This window comes from Vanacampus margaritifer, chromosome 18 (assembly GCF_051991255.1).
Source record: "Vanacampus margaritifer isolate UIUO_Vmar chromosome 18, RoL_Vmar_1.0, whole genome shotgun sequence".
Classification (NCBI taxonomy): Eukaryota; Metazoa; Chordata; class Actinopteri; order Syngnathiformes; family Syngnathidae; genus Vanacampus; species Vanacampus margaritifer.
The window spans coordinates 5,550,490-5,570,234 of record NC_135449.1 but is presented as its reverse complement, the minus strand read 5'-3'; the positions used below and the strand labels follow the sequence as shown (position 1 = coordinate 5,570,234).

The 19,745-nt window shown below is 38.3% G+C and overlaps 2 protein-coding genes across 3 annotated transcripts; both read left to right on the top strand.

Moving 5' to 3' along the window:
• The first annotated feature begins 1,840 nt into the window (after window positions 1-1,840).
• Window positions 1,841-14,000, top strand: LOC144038295 (carbonic anhydrase 15-like). 2 transcript variants are annotated; one of them, XM_077550658.1, is made up of 17 exons: window positions 1,841-1,941; window positions 2,223-2,271; window positions 2,812-2,850; window positions 2,933-3,109; window positions 3,338-3,489; window positions 4,225-4,314; window positions 4,384-4,450; window positions 4,634-4,797; window positions 6,163-6,268; window positions 7,511-7,540; window positions 7,654-7,830; window positions 8,892-9,046; window positions 9,134-9,223; window positions 10,192-10,239; window positions 10,337-10,442; window positions 12,234-12,397; window positions 13,609-14,000. In XM_077550658.1, exons 1-17 carry the CDS (start codon window positions 1,930-1,932, stop codon window positions 13,762-13,764), a joined length of 1,782 nt encoding a protein of 593 aa, XP_077406784.1. In that variant the 5' UTR covers window positions 1,841-1,929; the 3' UTR covers window positions 13,765-14,000. The 2 variants fall into 2 exon arrangements, with proteins under 2 accessions (XP_077406784.1, XP_077406785.1); XM_077550659.1 differs by lacking the exons at window positions 2,812-2,850; window positions 2,933-3,109.
• Window positions 14,001-16,653: 2,653 nt separating this feature from the next.
• LOC144038305 (carbonic anhydrase 4-like) lies at window positions 16,654-19,664 on the top strand. Its single transcript, XM_077550699.1, has 9 exons — window positions 16,654-16,753; window positions 16,987-17,062; window positions 17,399-17,425; window positions 17,516-17,686; window positions 17,988-18,136; window positions 18,207-18,302; window positions 18,388-18,463; window positions 18,544-18,707; window positions 18,794-19,664. Exons 2-9 carry the CDS (start codon window positions 16,987-16,989, stop codon window positions 18,995-18,997), a joined length of 963 nt encoding a protein of 320 aa, XP_077406825.1. The 5' UTR covers window positions 16,654-16,753; the 3' UTR covers window positions 18,998-19,664.
• The last annotated feature ends 81 nt before the right edge of the window (window positions 19,665-19,745 follow it).

The window sequence follows — 19,745 nt, the reverse complement described above, 5'->3', positions numbered from 1 at the left end:
GTATGGGGATTATTATTATCATTATTATTATTATTATTATTATTATTATTATTTTTTTTTTTTTCCTCAGGAGAGCTCAGTATTGTTCATTCGATTTGACATCATCATTGCTCTCCTTTTTTTAAAAAAAAATTTAAATAAAAAATGTTTTTTTTATTTATTTATTTATTTATTTTTTAAATATATATACATATATACATATATATACATATACACACACACATATATATATATATATATACATACATATATATACACACATATATATATATATATATATATATATTTATTTTATTTTTTTTTGTATGTGGGTGAGCATGTGCATGTGCGTGCGTGCGTGTGCGTGTGTGTATTCATCAGTTCACCTAAAGCCCATTAAAAAAAAATCCCATACTAATAATATAATATAATAATAAATTGCCAAATGCAGAAACATCAATGTAAGTTATCATTTGTATGGGGATTAATCGGCATCGAATCGAATCGTGACCTATGAATCGTCATACGGATCGAATCGCCAGGTATGAGGCAATTCACACCCCTATTGGTTATCAAATGTTTTGTAAACAGAGATGATTGTGCAATGTTTGAAACATTGCGCCAGGATTGGGCTTTGAATGACAAAAATAATAAAGACCAAAAATCAGCTAATTCAAAGCATCAATAAATATTACTGGGCTCTTAATTATGTAAATGTTTGGTTCTTGTTTTTCTAATCGCAATCACATGATACAGAACACGGCCCCTTTTCTCAAATGACGCCTGTTATGTTGTTTGGCCTGTGCATAATCCCAAGAGTATCACTTTGCTTCTCCTGTGTCAGTTTATGAAAGAATTTAAAGAGTAGCCTTGTGTTTAAACATGGTCCAATGAACTAGAACACTCGGCTTTAGCGGGACTTCACTGTTTGTTTGTGTGGGCTATTGTGGCGTCTTGCCTCAAAGGAAGATATACCATGTCCTTTATTGTGGTTTACAAAGTCTTTGTCGTTATTTTTGTAGGCCACCAAACCGTAACCGGTCAAGTGAGTCGTTAATACTTATCTAAGCTTTAGGCACACCCGTGTGGCCTTTTTGTACAAAATCGAACTTCTAAGTACATTGTGAAACAAAACAAAAAACACCAACTGAGCTTAAGTAGCAAAATCCACCAGTTTTTGTCCATCACAGGGGGCGGCCATTTTGCCACTTGCTGTGGACTGAAAATTACATCACAGTTGCTCAAGGTTTAGGTAACGACCAATCACGTTTCAACCAGTTTCCTGAGTCTGGTCATGTGACGTTCGCAAGCTGAGCTGTGATTGGTCGCTCGCTACCTTTGCCCTGAGCAACTCTGATGTCATTTTCAGTTGACAGAAAAGTGATAAGATGGCCTCCCCCGAGATTAAAAGTTGGTGGATTTTGGTGCTTCATTTTATTCCACAAACACAGTATTAATCAGAATGCCGTTTTTTTAATTTCGAATTTTAAGGGGGTTGACTGCTAGGTACGAATAAATATCTGGCAGATAAAAAAACAAGCAGATTTTGCCTTGTTTAAATCATCATTTTGCTGAATCTGGAATCTGGCTTCTTTCCTCAGATCTTATTTGACTCCTGTAGCAGATCGGCTATAGCTAAAGTTTTGGCTACTACGTGTAATTCCATTTTGGGTCATTGTCTCACTTTAAAAACACTTCATTCTGATAGCAAAGCTCTGACGGGAAAGAAACAAACAAAATAAAACCCCTGGTCAAGTTTCATGTCTCCCCTATCCAGGCTAAGTGTTGTCATTGTACACAGTGAAGGACCCCTCCCTTCAAAATCCCTCCCACTCTATATCACAACCTGTACTGTGACACATTTTCCATTTGGATTTGGATGTGTTTTAGCGTTAATGAATATATATATTTTATTCTATATATTTTTTTTTAACTATAGGGACTTGAGGCATGATTGTTAAGGTAAGGCGTTGCTCTCTTAAAAGCTTTAAAGTTATTTTCCAAATATAACAACCGGCGCAACAATTCTGATGAAGATTAAAATATTAGGTGTGTCGTGGAATTTTGTTCATGGATTGTGTGAAAAAGAATGAAAAAAAAACCTCATTGTATATATATATATTTTTTTTTGATATATTTTTTTTGATTATAAGCATGACTAAAGCAAGTGTAAAAAGGCTATAAGTGACAATGAATATATTTTCCTTGAATGAATGTCATTCATCTTTCTCTTTCTCTTGAAGATGCACTTCTCCTTTATTGGGCTGTGCCTGAGTGCGGTAATAAATAATGGTGAGTGAAATCCATCCCCATTTAGTAGTTTTATGCAAGAACTTAAATACATGTTCGCATATATTATTCGATGACGTTTTTGGGCTTTTTTTGTGCGAAAATAACTATTACTGTGAGTTTTTTTTTTTGTTTTTTTGTTTGCTTTGTGATCACTTGCAGGCAGTATATGGAAATACAGTAGATTACGTTCAACTTTCTTGTCATTTACACAAGTATAGCATAAAGTAATATATACAAAAAAATAGTTATACTGCGTACGTATAATCAGTCCTTTTTTCTCTCCTTCAATAACTGCGATTTCCAATGGCTTCTTTTGAAGTGTGTGTTATTCACAGGTTAAACGAGCCTAATCATATGCTTTATATTGACAGTGTGCACAGTGTTTCTTTTTGTTTGTTTTGGAATATAACAGCTTTGGAGTACGGTACAGTACTGCAAACAAAGCCAACGTGAAGGCGAAAGAAGCCACATTTATTGTCAGTTACAAGCGCCAAGCAGTTATTGTGTTTTCTGCCCCCCCCCCCCAACCCAATAAATCAGCTGCTGCAAATACAGATACATGGTGCTACACGGGCTGTGGTGAGTAAGTACTACTTTGTGACAGAGTGGTTAAAAGGGCAAAGTTTAATGGTTTTTGAATGGGTTCCCCGCCTTCAAACAGATCACACGCCCACCCACTGGCAAGATCTGGATGGCTCTTTCTGCGGGGGTCAAAGACAGTCCCCCGTCAACATACCGAGCAGCCGCGTTGAGAGGGACGAAAAACTTGTCAGCTTCTCTTTCGTTAACTTCTCGTCTCAGAATACATTCAGGGCCATTATAAATAATGGACATACAGGTAACCATAAAAGCTCGTATGATATTTAAATTGAGAACGATTTTGAGTAAAAATGACAAACATAAGAAACCAGATGAGACTTCTGCAGTAAATGCACTGCATGCTGGTTAATTACAGAAAATGGATGGCATTATATTGCTGGTTTAATTCAATGACCAATTGAAAGTTTATTAAAGTAAAAAAAAATATATACAATGGTCATGTCTTGCCTGTGCTTTTTTTGCCTAGCTAAATTTTTACTGAAGGACAGCATGGTCGAACTGAGTGGAGGTGGACTCAATGGTACATATTCCACCATCCAACTCCATTTCCATTGGGGCGACACAGAGCACCATCCCGGGTCAGAGCACACAGTCGACGGGCATAGATACCCAATGGAGGTATGTGGTGGTGGGTGGGTCCTTATTTAAATGATGTACACATTTAGTTTAAAAATTAGGGGTGTCAAAATGAGTGCGTTAATTTAAAGTTCCTTTTCCACAAATTTTTTTAACGCACAATTAATGACTGCCCCTTTCTTGGAAAGCCTGTGCTGGGTGAATTCCAGTCGCAACACAGCAGACATGTCCATGTCAAAATTTAGCAGGAATAAATGTAATAATAATGCATCGATTTGTGGAAACTGGTGTCAGGTTATATTTTACAATTTCAAAAATGTGCAGGATTTCAAAAGTTACTTCATGTTAAAGATTAGATAGTTCTTAATAAGAAAAGAAAAATGCACTGAACTGTCAGCAATGTCTTACAAATGCAATTATGCCATCTAGTGGCAGAAAAATGACCAACACAAATCAATATCACCCTCGCTTTTTACAATAGAGTACATATACATTTTAAATCCACTTAATGAATTATTATTATGAAATTACTGTATCAATGATTAAAAGATGCAGTCATATTTATATTAGTTTGACATTTTTTTCCCTAAAAATATATATATTTTATTACACATTTTATTGTACATTTAGAACAGATATAAAATTTGCGATTAATTGTAAGTTATCTATTGAAGTCAATTAAAAATTGTAATCATCGCCTGACACCCCTATTAAAAATAAAATTAAAAAAAACATCATAATGTATTGTGTAAAAAAAAAGGCTCTGATCCCTTGCAGATGCACATTGTGAGCCTGAAGAAAGGTCTGTCAGTGGCGCAAGCCCTTGAAGATCCTGCCGGCATCGCCGTTCTTGGCTTCTTCATCAGTGTATGTGCAGATAAACAGCAAAGTTGTGCTTCTGACTCACTAAACTTACAGACGACCGTCCCCCCTTAGGCGACTGAAAATGACGTTTCGTCAAGTCCTTGGAGTGCCTTGACCTCATACCTTTTGAACAACACAGGTACAGCTAAATGGCTTGAACATGTTGGGGACAAAATATTCATCCTTTTATGATTAGATAAAATGTACAGCTAATTATCTTTGTAAAGATATGGATATTGCAGGCTCATCATAACCAACAACAAAAGGAGGATTATTGTAGTTAAAACCTGCCATTGTGTATTTTATTTGCCTTTCACCATAGGAACTGAAGTTAATGTCACACACGCCATCTCCATCAACGACCTCATCGGGGACGTGGACCTCAGCAAATACTACCGCTACATGGGTTCGCTGACCACGCCCTCCTGTAATGAAGTGGTAGCATGGACGGTATTTCAGGAGCCCATCACTGTAAATAAAATTTTGGTGAGTCAGGAAGACTGAATAGTTGGTCCACTAATCAAGCTTTAAAGGGGATATTTACACCAGGGAGCGTGAAAACTGCTAGCAAGATTTGAATGCAAGTAGGCTATGTGAAGCCCCGCTGCTCACAAACATAAATACCAGTAAACAAATTATCAGAATAATGTAATTTTGAAAGTGTGATAAATGATCACAGAGAACACATATCTAGCTTCAGCAAAGTAGCAGCGCTAGCAAAACTAAGCTAGCAATAGCCAGACGTTAGCCACAGCTGCTACGTTCATAACATGACCTTTTCAGAGTGGAATGTTACTATAACAATAAATGTTAATTGTTTTAAGTTTTATTTATTTTAATTTTTTTTCAAAAAAGAGATGACCTGTGTACCTGTCAAGCAAAAATGTTAATGCTAATTCTGCATTTAGGGTTAGGCTTCTTCAGCAACACGAGTTTCCTTTCTCTTTGAAATGAGTGCACAACAAATGATTGACACCTCAATAGTCACGCCTAACGCAGACAAAGACCAAGCGTATTTTTTCTGACATATTCCATCTTGGTTACCTTTTAGAGTGCAATTAAGATTGTATGCGTCATTCCCATAAGGTGAAAAACTCATGATTGACAGCAACATTTGGAATTCTCCCCCATTTTTTTTTAATTCCTGAGTTACAACTTTAATCAAAACTAGTCCACTCGCACAATTTGAAATTTCAATCCCATTTTATTATTCATCTCCAATAAGTTGCTAGCTTGGAGATGGTCTAATAGTTAGCTGCACACTAAATTCAGAAATTTTAAGATCAACAGGACACGGGAAAGTTATTCACCTGCATCATTATACTGCCTTCTCCGAATTCTCCAAATATTTACAACCCATCTGGTTTGATAAAGCCCCTGAGAACATACAGTACAGGTGCTGCATTAAAGTCAACCTTGATGAGCCGCTTTGACAATCGCTCATAATTATCTCTATGATGTGAGGATGTGGGTAGACTGTAAACAAAAAGATCGGCTCATTTGTTTAAAGCGATACAAGGTGTGATCTTCACCGTTATCTGATCGTGACGACTACCTCGGCGTACATGATGCTTCCCTCACACGTGTTTAGGGGTTCGACGGGGACAGAAAAGTGTGACCTAAACTGGTTTGACGCCTGCTGTAGCACGTGTGGGAAACAGAAACTTTACATATCAAGGCACGGACATTTGTCTTGGGTATTTTGTTGCATTGTTGGATTGCACAGATTAGAATATATTCAAACCTCACAGTTCAGAGATCTGATCACCTGCATGTTACCTTGGGTTCGAATTTAAAAAAAAAATGGAGTTCAGTTTTATTTCCTCCCACCCCTCTCCCATCTGCTTTCAGCTCGAACAGTTCCCTTTCAATACGGGTCTTACCAATGTGTATCGCCCGGTACAAGACCTCCATGGACGCCAAGTGTTTTCTTCACCTGCTGTTCTTTTACCTCCCAGTGAGTTGGAATTCGTCATTTTTTTTTATTTCCAACTAAAGCAGTGAATTCCAATGTTTAGTGCAGGCAGGGCACAGATTTTCAATTAGAAAAATATTACCACCAAATAGTGTCATAAAAAGACTCAAATTCCCAAAACTGTTTACACTGTAAAATATTACATATCGACGCCTTCTTTATTAAAATAAGTATTTTTTTCTAATTTTCAGGAAACACAAAAAATTTAACCATTTGAAGAGGTGATTTAGGCACCAAAAAAAATGACTTAGGGCAATTATTTTAAGAGGGCGACGATAAATCCTCTAGGATAAACCAATTGTACTCATAAGGGTGCGCACTTCATTAGGCACACCAGCACAGTACAAATTTGGTAAGTGGCACTTAATTAAAGACACCATAAAATGAATGAGATTTTTTTTTTTTATGTGAAAAAACATGCAAAACTGAGAACTATGTATTTTAGTACTCATTTGTCGCGAGAGTGCGATTTGACAAGTAGCATGTGGACCGGGGCATTGGACTAGAACAGCCACTTTTAGAGCATCTCGTTGTTGGCCACGGGGAGAAGGCAAAAGAGTGGGGTAATTTAAAAAATAAATATCCATCCATCCATCCATCCATCCATTTTCTTGGCCGCTTCTCCTCACAAGGGTCGCGGGGGTGCTGGAGCCTATCCCAGCTGGCTTCGGGCAGTAGGCGGGGTACACCCTGAACTGGTTGCCAGCCAATCGCAGGGCACACAGAGACGAACAACCACACTCACAATCACACCTAGGGACAATTTGGAGTGTTCAATTAACCTGCCATGCATGTCTTTGGAATGTGGGAGGAAACCGGAGTACCCGGTGAAAACCCACGCAAGCACGGGGAGAACATGCAAACTCCACCCAGGTAGATAAATTTAAAAAAAATATATATATTTATATATATGTATATATATATACATATATATGTTCTGATCTGTTCAGTGCAGTATCTTTGCACTGGCTTTTTTTGGTTTGCTTTAGAGTGCCTCTTTGCTCTAATCGATCAAATTTGGCAAAAAATGTCAACAACATTCTTCTCTGTGGTGTGACAAATTTAAAAGAACAATTAAGTGTAATTGGGTCATCACACATGATGATCTCTCATGGCACAAGTTGGGCATCACTGTTTTAAATACGTACAGTACTGTTAAATACATGTTTTAAATACAACATGATCAAACAGTTTAATTTGTTGCACTGCTTTCTCTCTTCATAGGTCATGTATGGTGCTATGATGAAGACTGTGGTAAGCCGTCATTTACACTATTCTAATCTTTGATATTTGTGAGCCAAGTGCAAAATGGTTATCTAATTAGGAATGTTCGTCATCCTCCAACCCCCCCCCATCCCCTTCCATAGAGTTCAGTCCTCCCAAGTGGCACCTTCTGCCCGACTCACATTGCGGCGGCGAGCGCCAGTCGCCGGTCAACATCGAGGCGAAGAACGCCGTGAAGGACGAGCACCTTGACGGCTTCGCTTTCACAAAGTTTGACGACAAACATGTCATCAAGTACATCACAAATACAGGCCATACAGGTTGGAACATGCTAGTCACGCTCACTCAAACGTTATGATGATGGTTTGAAAGTATGAAACGTGCTACTTTAAAAAAAGAAAGTCACACTTTACAAAGATAAAAATTCATTAAAGGTTTAAGGTTCCATAAGGTACACTTGATTGTGTTTCAAATAAATGCAAGAGCAGTTATTTTTGTATTTAAAAAAAAGTTTGTTTTTTTTTTTGTTGTTTTTTTAAATCTAACTAGCTAACTGTTGTTTCCCTTCAAAGATGGCAAATCCGGGTCCAGAAAGTAAAAACCCTGCCACAGTTTGGCTTCAACCCCAAGTCACTGATCTGAACATATGACTGGATCGCCGATAGGCCAAGGCTTTTGAAGCTGAGAGGCCGCCATATTGCAAACATAGAAAAGAAGGCTTCAGATATTTTACAACTTCCCTTAAATACATGTATAAATGATATGCTTAATGATGTTTACAGGAGGAAACTTGTATTTTTTTTTTATTAAAGAATTATAACTGTAATTCAACAAAAGGTGCCGCTACCAAATCAAATATTGGGGTCTGAGGAACTGAGCGATAAAAGAAAAATGGGGTCTTCAAAGCAGGACTTTTAATTATTATTTTTTTTTTACTTGTTAAAAAATAGTGACCACCCCGACACAAACTCCCCACCCCACCCCCCTGTCTTACTAGCTGCCTACGAGCTGTATATGTCTCATCTGTACGTATACCGTATAGTTTATACAGTAGTCTGCTTGCGAGATGTAATAGTAAGATGGCCGCCCTGTGACTTCAACGACTTGCACGGGCGTGTATGGGCTATCAGCTATCCAGTCATATATTCAGATCAGTTGCCCCAGGTGCTAGCTAGCTATCTATCCTAGCTAGCTCCTCGAGTGCTTGTTTACCTGCTAGCTAGCTAGCTAGCATGAGGGGCTAAAGCCAAACTGTGGCAGGCTTTTTACTTTCTGGACCTGGATTACAACCTCTGAAGGGAAACAACAGTTTATTTATTTATTTATTAATTCATTTATTTATGTATTTATTTAATTATCTGTTATCTGTTTCCCTTTTCAGTAAAGTTTGTACTGAATGAGGGGGTGATGGAGGTGTCCGGGGGCGGCCTGGGTCACGTCTACTCCACTCTCCAGTTCCACTTCCACTGGGGTTCCTTATCCCAGGACTCCAAAGGCTCCGAGCACACGGTCGATTCCAAAAGATACCCTATGGAGGTGCTGGGAAATCTCATCATGAAAAATTGCTGCCGTTTATTGTTTTCTGAAATTTTTCTTCTTTTCTTTTTTTAACTTTCGTTTTAGGTGCATGTAGTGAACAAAAGGAAGGATTTAAGTCTGGATGAGGCCGTAAACACCACAAATGGCCTGGCGGTGTTGGGATTCTTTATTGAAGTAACATGAGTGTGATTAAAGACTCTGTTAAACATGGGGGAAACAATAACATTTAACTATAATTGATTTAAAGGTCCTGAAAAAACAAATTAATAGAATAGCTCTCAATACAATGCACGGCAAACCACAATCAGAATAAAATCCGTGCCACAAAAGTAAATACACAATGACTACGATGTATAATTTTAATCTGATTATCAGTCATTAGAACGCTTTCCCTCCACTCCCAAACTCCAATCCAGTCACAAGGCTCGTTCCTGCAAACGTAATCTGTGCACATAACGCAACGTGTTTTAGATAAGAAATGCAGGTGGCTGACATACTTTAAACCAGGCACCATTTAAGTTACTTGAAGCATATTTGGATCAGATAAGAACGTTCGTGCAAAAGTCTTCTCATGCTTTTGACTGAGAAGACAATGATAGTGTAAGGCAATTGCCATGACGCACAACATAATCTTGGTACATTTTAACCACACAAACTGCATTTTGTTTTTTGAGATTTATTCTTTAGCTTCTTCTTCTTCTAGCAGGTCCTCATTAGTCTTTCTGATAGGATTAAATGGCTTTTGTTCTGGGTAAGAGTTAGCTAAAACTAAATATATCACAAGTTTTACAGCTACTGTAGTCATTTTATTGGGGGGTGAGATTAAAAAAAATTATTCATATACTCAAATTATGTTAATATTGAGCAATATAAACCAGGGGTGTCAAACATATAGACCCCAGGAAACAAGATTTGCAACAAAAAAAAAATTCCGGCCCACCATAAGCTCAAACCAAATGTGTGTAATGTTTTCTTTCACATTTTGCTGTGATAAAATAATTTGGCTTTAACTGCACATAATTTATATATAATATATTTTGATAAATTATGTTACAACTGTATGTTTTTTTTAATGAAGTGCAGTATTACAGAGGGGTATTTTCCTTCTACATATTTTTTTTCATGGTGTAATTTCTCTCTAGGCCGCAACAACTACCAAAAGTAGTGGTGATGCTGAGGAACATGGCGACGTGAGTCCAGAGTAACCATTTCTCCATCATATTGTATGACCAAGCCACTGAAAAGGACTAGGTCTTTTTTTTTCCTAATATTTTTTTCCCAATATAGTCATCTGGCTCCTCTGATAACTCCTCTGATGACAACTCAATGGATGATTCGATGACTGGCACCTGGAAAGTACTGAGCAGTTACCTAGCAGAGATACAAAGCATCGGTGTGTATGTCTTTCTTCGGGTTTTGTGTGTATAGCCCCTGACTAAAAACACCCTACTATGACTTCAGTTCTGCTATACCCGAGGGCATATTGGGCAATGACATATTTTAGAGAAGAGCGGTGTCAGCAGCCTTCGACAAATTAGAAAAATATCTTTATAAAGAATGTGCATATAAAATGAGGCTTCAAAATAAACATCTCTACATGTTGAGTCGAGAAAATATATCCACTAAGAGGAATATAGGCCTATCCCATTGGGTCATGAAGGTATTAGTTGATCACTAAGTGTAATCTTTGCGTGTTCAAAATAATTGGATAAGAGATCTGATGAAAAAGCCTTCTTTGCAAAGAGTTTATTTTAGAAGCTTCTAAAAGACACAAGATTTAATGCTTACATTCGAATGTGATGTTAAGCCTCGAGTGTGTCAATATGAAAACACACAGTCGCTTTATAGATGAAAAAAGCATACTCCTCCTCTGAGGCTGGACAAAGGGTTAGTAATTATAATAGACAGACAAGTGATTTACTGACATGTTTACTCCAGTTCCCCGTCCAAGCCGGAAATATATGATTCGACAGGTAATGCCATTAGACCTAGACTCCCTCAGCCCAACAGTGTTATCTACATGAGAACTTGAAAACTTTACTCCCATCACATTCCTATCTCACCAGCTGGCAGGGAGTGAAAAAGTTCCAATATACTTCACAACAACATCATCATAGTTATATTCATTACAATACCCAGTTATATTCCAATATATGTTTATAAGTAAATTCATAAACAGTAAAAATATAAATTGAAAAATGTTAAATGTCTTCAGTCATTCCGTGCCAAAACGAGAGGCGTTAGCCACTAGCTAGTTCGCAAGCTAGCTCAAGCTTGACTCAAGCTAGCTCCTCTCGGCCGGCAGATGGGCACCGGGCTCATCTGTGGTGTAACTTCCTTGCTAGGGAATTTAAATACTGACGCTGAGCCGTACTGTGAATTTTGCATACTAATGAAGACACATTTTGTGGTTGATGGGTATAGCAAGCTAGCTAGCTAGCTAACTGCACATAAGCGGCAGAAATGGGTAAATAAAGTCGCTCACAATTATGGCAGGTAACTTTTATGTAAAGTACATTTTAATTGAATGATATCATTAAAGTACTTTTTTTTCTCCTTTTCTAAATTTAACTGCAGTGTTAGTGTTCATACTTGTAATACGGTAGTTTATGATTGCTTTTTTGGATTATAGCCTGTCTCATTTTTATGAACAGTTTTGCCCATGCCACAACTGTTTGTTGGTAATAATGCTCGTGCTTGAAGAGCTAAGTATTTTTTTAGGTGGTAGGCTACTTGGTGTAAAAGAATTCTGGTAGTCTGACATGCGCGGAATGTTAGCAGCTAGCTTTTGTTTTGTTAGTATTAGTCACTAACCGCTGTTTACTTCTATTCATCACCTCTGTTTAGTAAGCCTTTCAATCTTTCCTAATCAATTTCCAAGTTTCACGGGCATAAGTGGTTGCTAGAATTATAATGTTGTTTACGAGCTGCAGCTTTATTGAAGCAGAAGTGACCCTTTCCAGTTCTGCAGTTGACATCAATTTCAGCCAGACCTTCATGAGAAATTATTCACTTTTCATCATTTATTTTCTGGTGGCTTTCACCATCATAATGTATCATTCTGCTTCAATTTTGGTTGTAGAGTCAGTTGGGTGGCCATTCTTTGCATTTCTATTGTACTATTTCCTATCTAAAATTTGTAATAGTAGTAAAAAACAAAACAAACATGCTTGCTGGAATACAGGTTCACAGGTGACCGTAACGAAGGAGATGTCTTTTGCTGAGCTGCTCGGCGATGTGGACCTCACCTCTTACTACCGCTACAATGGCTCCTTAACCACGCCCTTGTGCAACGAAGCAGTGGTCTGGACCGTCTTTAAAGATTCTATTAAGGTGGACCACCAACTGGTAAGTATGCCATGAAGGGTGTGGATTCGTTGCGTGGTAATGTGTGTGCAATGTGACTGGGAACAACTGATGCAATTATCGGATTAAAAAGATTACATGTTAGCATGCCAAGCAGCTGTGTCAATCTCATATTAGCTCAAGAGCCACATGGACGAAAATATATTACCGAGCGGGCCGGATCGGTAAAATCATGGTATCCATCCATCCATTTTCTTAACCGCTTGTCCTCACAAGGGTCGCGGGGGGTTGCTGGAGCCTATCCCAGCTGGCTTCGGCCAGTAAATTATAAAGACGTCAATCCTTGTTATATGTGTTTATGTTACCAGTAATTGAATTTGTGTTGTATTTAACACGTTTATGATTTTATTTTTTTTTTTAAACAAACCGTAACTTTAGGTTGTGAGTAAAATAATGACATCCAGGGCAATTCCATGTACAAGTTGCATTGCTCATCTGGGGATTGCTTGAGAAATTATGAATTTATATGTTTTGATTGTGGTCAGCTGGTTAATTGGTCCGACTGCAAATTTTTTTTTTTTACTTTATAAAATCATCTCGCGGGTCAGATTAAACCCCTTTGCGGGCCTAATCCGGCCCGCGGGCCCTATGTTTAGCACCCGTACCTTAAAGCATGTGTCTTTATACCACTTACACGTGTAAAATTGTATTAATCTTTCTTCATAGCCAGTAATAAAATCTCAACAAGTTATACAATTTTTGAAGATAGAGCAAGCAAGTGAAATTCTCCACAAAAAATATAAATAGTTTATTTTGGTTAGATTTTCAGTTCGCAGTGCAGGAGCCATCCGGACAGAATAGCTCATTACATAACTTTAGAAGGTCAAGTCTGACTGCTAAATCTAGTTCACTGCAGTTCCTTTTAAATTGTCTAATTAACACCTCGAATATGATTAGGAACTTCTGACACTAAAGTAAAACTGGCTACCCTAATCAACTTGACTGATGTTCGTCAGCACGTCAGCCTGATACTGATCAGATGAGTATGTGACTGAGGTGCATGCAAAGGTGATTAGTATGCTCGGCTGAAAAGGATCAGGATAACGTGTTGCAAAACGTAAAGCCGATTTTGCTGATTACAAAAGGCTATCCTCGAAATTACCTATGATTGTTACAACTGACTTGTGTAAAATGCAACGTTTTCAGAAAATAGACACGTTGACGGTCTCTCTATTTGTCATTCCCGCTTCCAGCTGACGATGTTCCCGAACCGGACCAGCTTTGGTGACGTTTTCCGGCCCACGCAGGCTCTTCACGGCAGGAAAATTTACACCTCGGCTGGAGGCAGTGCGCTTGCACCCGCTGTAGTCTTTCTGTTGCTGGTTCAATTCTGTGGCTTTCTCCTGTGATTGCGAGCGCGAGCGTCGATCCTGCACTTGTTCTGATTATAGTATTAGAGTATTGCTACGAGGGTTTTTATGTATTCTGCCAGTCCATTTCATACTCATACATATTCCATCAATCTAGTTGTGTCAAGATGTAGTGTAAATTATTGTGGCTGTTTGTGCACTTTCTCAAAGACATCCTACCTGTAATTGTGACTGAACTTTATCAATCATCTGTGTGTGTGTGTGTGTGTGTGGGGGGGGGGGGGGATGGGTTGGTGGACCAGAATCCATAAAATAAATTGCAATGTTGGAAACAAAGTACATATAATGACAGGGTATTGCCATGTTTAATTTTTAGTGTGTCACTTTTTATGTCACATTTCTCTTGACTCCACTGTTTCTGGTTAGAGTTTTTGTCCAATCAGATTTCTTCTTCTAAGTGTTACTATGTCAATCTAATCTGCCCGGGGCCTTCAGAATCACCAGTGTTGGCCTGATGTCACTTTAAAAAGTTTCAAATTCACCTCACGCGCCCAGCAACTTGACCCACGATAATGATAGAATTTTTCTGTTTTATGATTGGTAAGAGGAAAACGTGTTACATCTTTTGCAATCTTCACACTTTAATACATTTAATAATCAGCATCTTTGGTGACAAAGATGTTCTATTATTAACTCTTTGACTGCCAAAAACGTTATATAACGTTTAGTAAAATCCTATGGAGGAGTGCCAAAGACGTTAAAAGACGTTTTTTTTCAAAACAGAGGTGAAACTAACCATTTTCTATTGTTGATTACTGAAAAATGGAATAAGTTAGAAACAAACTTTTTTTTCTGATGAAAGACGAGAGTCCAATCTTTCATTTGGTAGTATGTGTGTTTCCATAGTCCAAACACATAATTTTCTGTGGACCTTGAAAGATCAGTCAAAAATGCTTAAATCGGCTGGCACCAACGGCATCCCTTTTCTGATAACGTCTGGCAGTCAAAGAGTTAAGTCAAGTTTGCTAACCTGCACTCATATTAACGTAACAGGTGGATTAAACGCGGGTTGATTGGTCAAGTTGTGTTACCGTTTTGCTCCATTAGTGTATTGACGGAGGTAGCATAATAAGACACACATCAAAATAACAATATAAACGTCTCATCTCTAATCATCAGTTGTACTTCCCCCAACCATCTATTATTTTAATCCATGGTGAATCTCCAAATGAAAATGAAAATGTAGCCTATACAAATAAAGATGAATATCTAGCAGGCTTAACAGATCAGCTGTATTGTACTTTCTATTGTTTACATTGAGTACAAAAATGTATCGATCAGTCAAAAGTTCCAGAAAACGAGTGAATCCATGAAGTAAACCAACTTCACGTCTTGTCTAGCAAAGCTGGCATCAGTAGGAGGTGGCTACATCTTTAAAATACTTTAGCGCATTCATTTGTATCATGCCATTATCAAATCTGCAATCTAGGCCAGCAGACGTGAATGGAAAAAAACTCTTGTTCACTTCCTGTTGACTTGCATAATTAACTTTACAACCTGAGACTGGTGCTATTGGAGTTACTGTATATTCCTGCAAGTATGAAATAGATGAATCATGAATCAAGACAGGGGCTAGTTGAAACCAACTTATGTTATTTTTCTAGACACAAGAATGTCTTTCAGTACTTGATGCACTCATTGAAAGGGACTAACAAAGGAGCTGGAGGGACACAATAAAGGAAGAATATTAATCCTTTGTGTATGGTACACGTGTCTCTGTTACAGGCGTGACCGGAATTCTGTTGAACAACACCTGCCAAGACATTAATTGGATTATGATTCATAAACGAAACAGCAAAACAGTGGTATAACAAATTCTGTCAATGGAGAATTCTACAAATATACAATGTAAACATTTTTAACTATCTAGAGGAAGAGAAAGAAAAGTAAGCTTGGTGACCATCGAGCTAATTGCTTTGAACAGAGACTTAAATCCTGTCTTCTGTTTTTCAGAATTATTTTTCAATGTGTCACTGAAACCAATTAAGCACTACATACAAAGACATACGCCTATCCTTTTTTTCTTTTTGTAGAAGTCAGAATTAGGCTTGTAAATTGTAAAAAAATATATATATTTATTTTTTTTACCATTATCCACTGAATGTGCTGAGATCACATACTGCTAAACTGTCAGTCAAATACCAAATGACCTGGGGGGGGAAAAAAAATCGATGCTACTTCATCTAGCATCTTTCTTACACATGCTAACATGCTCTCGCTGCAAAAATATATCTACTTAAGTTTTATATGGCTGGAATATATCCCACCAAACGCTTTCCAAACTGAGATAATTGGTGCTAGCTAACAGCTAGCTTGCACGTAACAGTCTTGACGTAAGTAGTAACACACACAAGTGCACCAGAAAACCACGAATGCATTTAAAAATAATAATAATAATATATATATATATATATATATATATATATATATACACATGGGAATGGGGGCTTATGCCTGTTACCAAAGTGTGACACTGGGCACCGTTAGCGTTTAGCCACGCCCCCCAAAAAGCAGCAAAAACGGAATTAATAAAAAACTGTTTAAAAAGGAAGTTAAGTTAAAAAAAAATCTTTATAATATTTTCAATATGTGCTCTAGTCTAAACACACTATTCTGATTAAATAAATGAATAAATGATTAAATAAAACTCTTTTCTCTCTTTTTTTTTAAACTGATCCTTACTTATATTTACTTAAACTTCCTGCTGCAGGTACTGTAACATTTTAACAGTGACATTCAAAGCGTAACACAGATTCCTTTCTCTTGCGCTGGAATCTACACACAAAAAAAAAAAAAAGGCGAGAGTAGATTCTGCTGGTGCCGAATACTTGTAGGATGGGTTAGGTGGAGGTTATGTGATAATCGAGGCGGGGTTTTCCCCCTCGACGATCCGAGCATATAAAAAGTGTAGAAGGAAAGATGAAAGGTACTAAGTATTCTGGAGCACACGCGCACAGGTGCAGGAAAGGTGAGACGCAACAATGGATTGTTCATATTTGTATGCATTATTACGTCGTTCGCCCGGTTGTGTATAGGCATGTTTTAGTTTAGCTGAGAGTTTCCTTTTTTATTTTTTTGTATTTTATACTTTTATTTTAGTTAGTTATTTTGAACGATTTTTATTTTTATTTGCCACTTACGTTCCTCTTTTTTTTACTATTTCTTTGTCTTTCTTTTTTCTTTTTTAAATAATTGTTTTAGATGAAGTGCAGATTCTTGGTTGTCTTTGCTGCCTGCATCCTTGCGGCGGGTGTTTACTGTGCCGATGACGCAATACGTAAGCATTTCTTGACTTTTTTTTTTTTTGTAGCCATCTTTCTTCAATTTTGAATCACTGCTTGTTAATTCACATTTCTATCCAAAAGTATGGCGACTTATCTGAAATCATTGATGCCAATTTGGCACGTTTTGTTCATTTGATTCATGTCAAGTGAATCGTTAGATGATGTCGTCATACTTCAACCACAGCAGTTGTACACATAGTATAAGATAGTACAGTATAATAATATTTATTTAGCTGCAATATCCCCTGATAGGAAAAAGGTTCCCCACCCATGTTACTAAATGAGTCACTAATTTAAGTCTGTCTATTTCCTTTTCACCTTTTCTCCAGCCTGGTGTTATCACGACCCAACGTGCAGTAAGTCGCCAACATTATCTTTGCTTCCTCATTGCTTCTTCACATCCGATGTTCATTGATAAGCCTCGAACCTCTTGTTTCTGCTTCCAGATTACACCACATGGCCAACGATTGCTGCCCCGTTTTGCAATGGGACCAGGCAGTCGCCCATTGATATCGACACCTCAGAGGTCACAGAAGATGGCAACCTGACCGATTTCAGCTTCACAAACTTCAACAACGATAGCATATTCGACACTATAACTAATACTGGCAGAACTGGTGAGGACTTGACCTTCACTGACATCCTAAAATTTTATATTTTCTCTCTCTATGAGATTATCCAAATTTATTCCCGAAAGCCTGTTGTCTTTATTCCGTAGTGTTTCGCTTGGCTGCACTGTTTCCAATATGTTGTTATTTTTTGACCAATCAGATTCCAGATTCCTGCTAGAGCAATTTAATCTACTCAGGGCCTTCAGAATCAGGAGTGCTAGCCGATATGTCATTGTTTTTTGTTTTTTTTTACATGTGAGAACCTGTTTAGACTTACTGTATATGATCTGATATCTTCCTCTTTCAGTCAAAGTGGACTTCAAACCCGGGGTGCAGATTTCCGGGGGAGGTCTCAGCGAGGCCTATGACGGCCGGCAGTTCCACTTGCACTGGGGTAACCGCAGCAACGTACCTGGTTCCGAGCACACCATTGATGGAGTGCAATTCGCCATGGAGGTGAGCTCTATATTTTCCACACTTGTCTCCTACCTGCGCAAGTGCGCTAAGTGTCCGATTCTGCCCACAGTTACACATCGTGAACGCCAGGTCCAGCTTGAATGGGAACACGACTTTAGCGATCGCTGACCCGAATGGATTTGCTGCTCTTGGCTTTCTCGTTGAGGTTAGATGTGTTTGCAGTGTGATACCCCGATGTACTTTAGAATCCCATCTGATGTAATATTAAAAAAACAAAAAAACAAATGTAGGTAGACCCGGGCACTACTGATCAACCTGCCAGCTGGAAGAACCTCACCGATTACCTACGCAACATCACATTGCGTGGTAAGGAGACGCTCGACCCAAACTTGACTAAATTCTGCACATCCCCTGCCAAGTTAGCAACTATCGACCTTTGTCATCAGATGATATTGTCCCTGTGATGCCCGGGATCAGTCTGGATGATTTGGTGGAGGGAGTGGATCGCACCCAGTATTATCGCTATCTCGGCTCTCTCACCACACCCGGCTGCTACGAAGCCGTGATCTGGACTGTGTTTAAGAATCCCGTTCGAGTCAGCGCAAACTTGGTGAGTTTTCATGGGATGAGCGAGAGGCAGAAAACGACACCGCAATCAAACCTCCTAACTTCTCAACGCCCCCCCGTCCTTCCTAGATTGACATGTTCAGCACATTGCTGCATATCAACACCACCAACTCGTCAGAAATCATGGTGAACGTGTTCAGGGGCGTCCAGATGTCACAGGCCGTCACCACTCGTGTTTCGGGCGACGACGACGGCACCAGCGACGACGCTTCCAGCACTTGCGTCTCCCTGGGCCTGCTGGCTCTCAGCCTGGTACTGGCGAGCTGTTACTAAACCAGTTTGTGAACGTTGCCTGCCTGTGCTGGCACATAATCAGCCCAACTTTTTTTGGTCCTCCAATGTGTGCGTGTAACCTAATCGACATTGAATGATACTGCACTGAATGCAACATATTGCCTCGTTAATTCAGCATGTTTTGATGCGGGATGTACTCTCTTATGTATATTAACTCAAAATAAGCCAAAATGTAATTTGGCGACGTTTGATACCACAGGCCTACATCAATTCTTTAAAAATATAATAAAAATCAATGACGGATCATTTTAAAGGAAAAATATGTATCCAAAATGAAATGAATGGCAATAGAAAATTTCTAATGTCTCATTTCTAGTAATTTATGTTTTTAGCTAACCTAACATACCATACGAGGCTATTGTTGCATTTTGATATTTTGATATTTATGATCTTAAGTTGATTTGGATCAATTTTGCCCTGCCATGCACTACTTGCACATGTATCATAACTGTTACAAAATGTGAATCTCTGCATGTTCACTGATACACAAATACAGGAAATAATGAAGGTTAATAAAAACTTGCTGAATGAGTCAACCACACACACGTTAATGAAGTCAATGTACACTGAAGCTGTTTGATCATATCTCAACTGTCCATAAATAATTGTGTGCTCGCAATTTGTGAATAAAAATATATGACTAGTATGTCTTTTGATTGGTCACACAGAAAATGGTGTTACTAGGAAATCAACAGTGTATTTATTTGTCGAATGAAGGGTTGAAGTA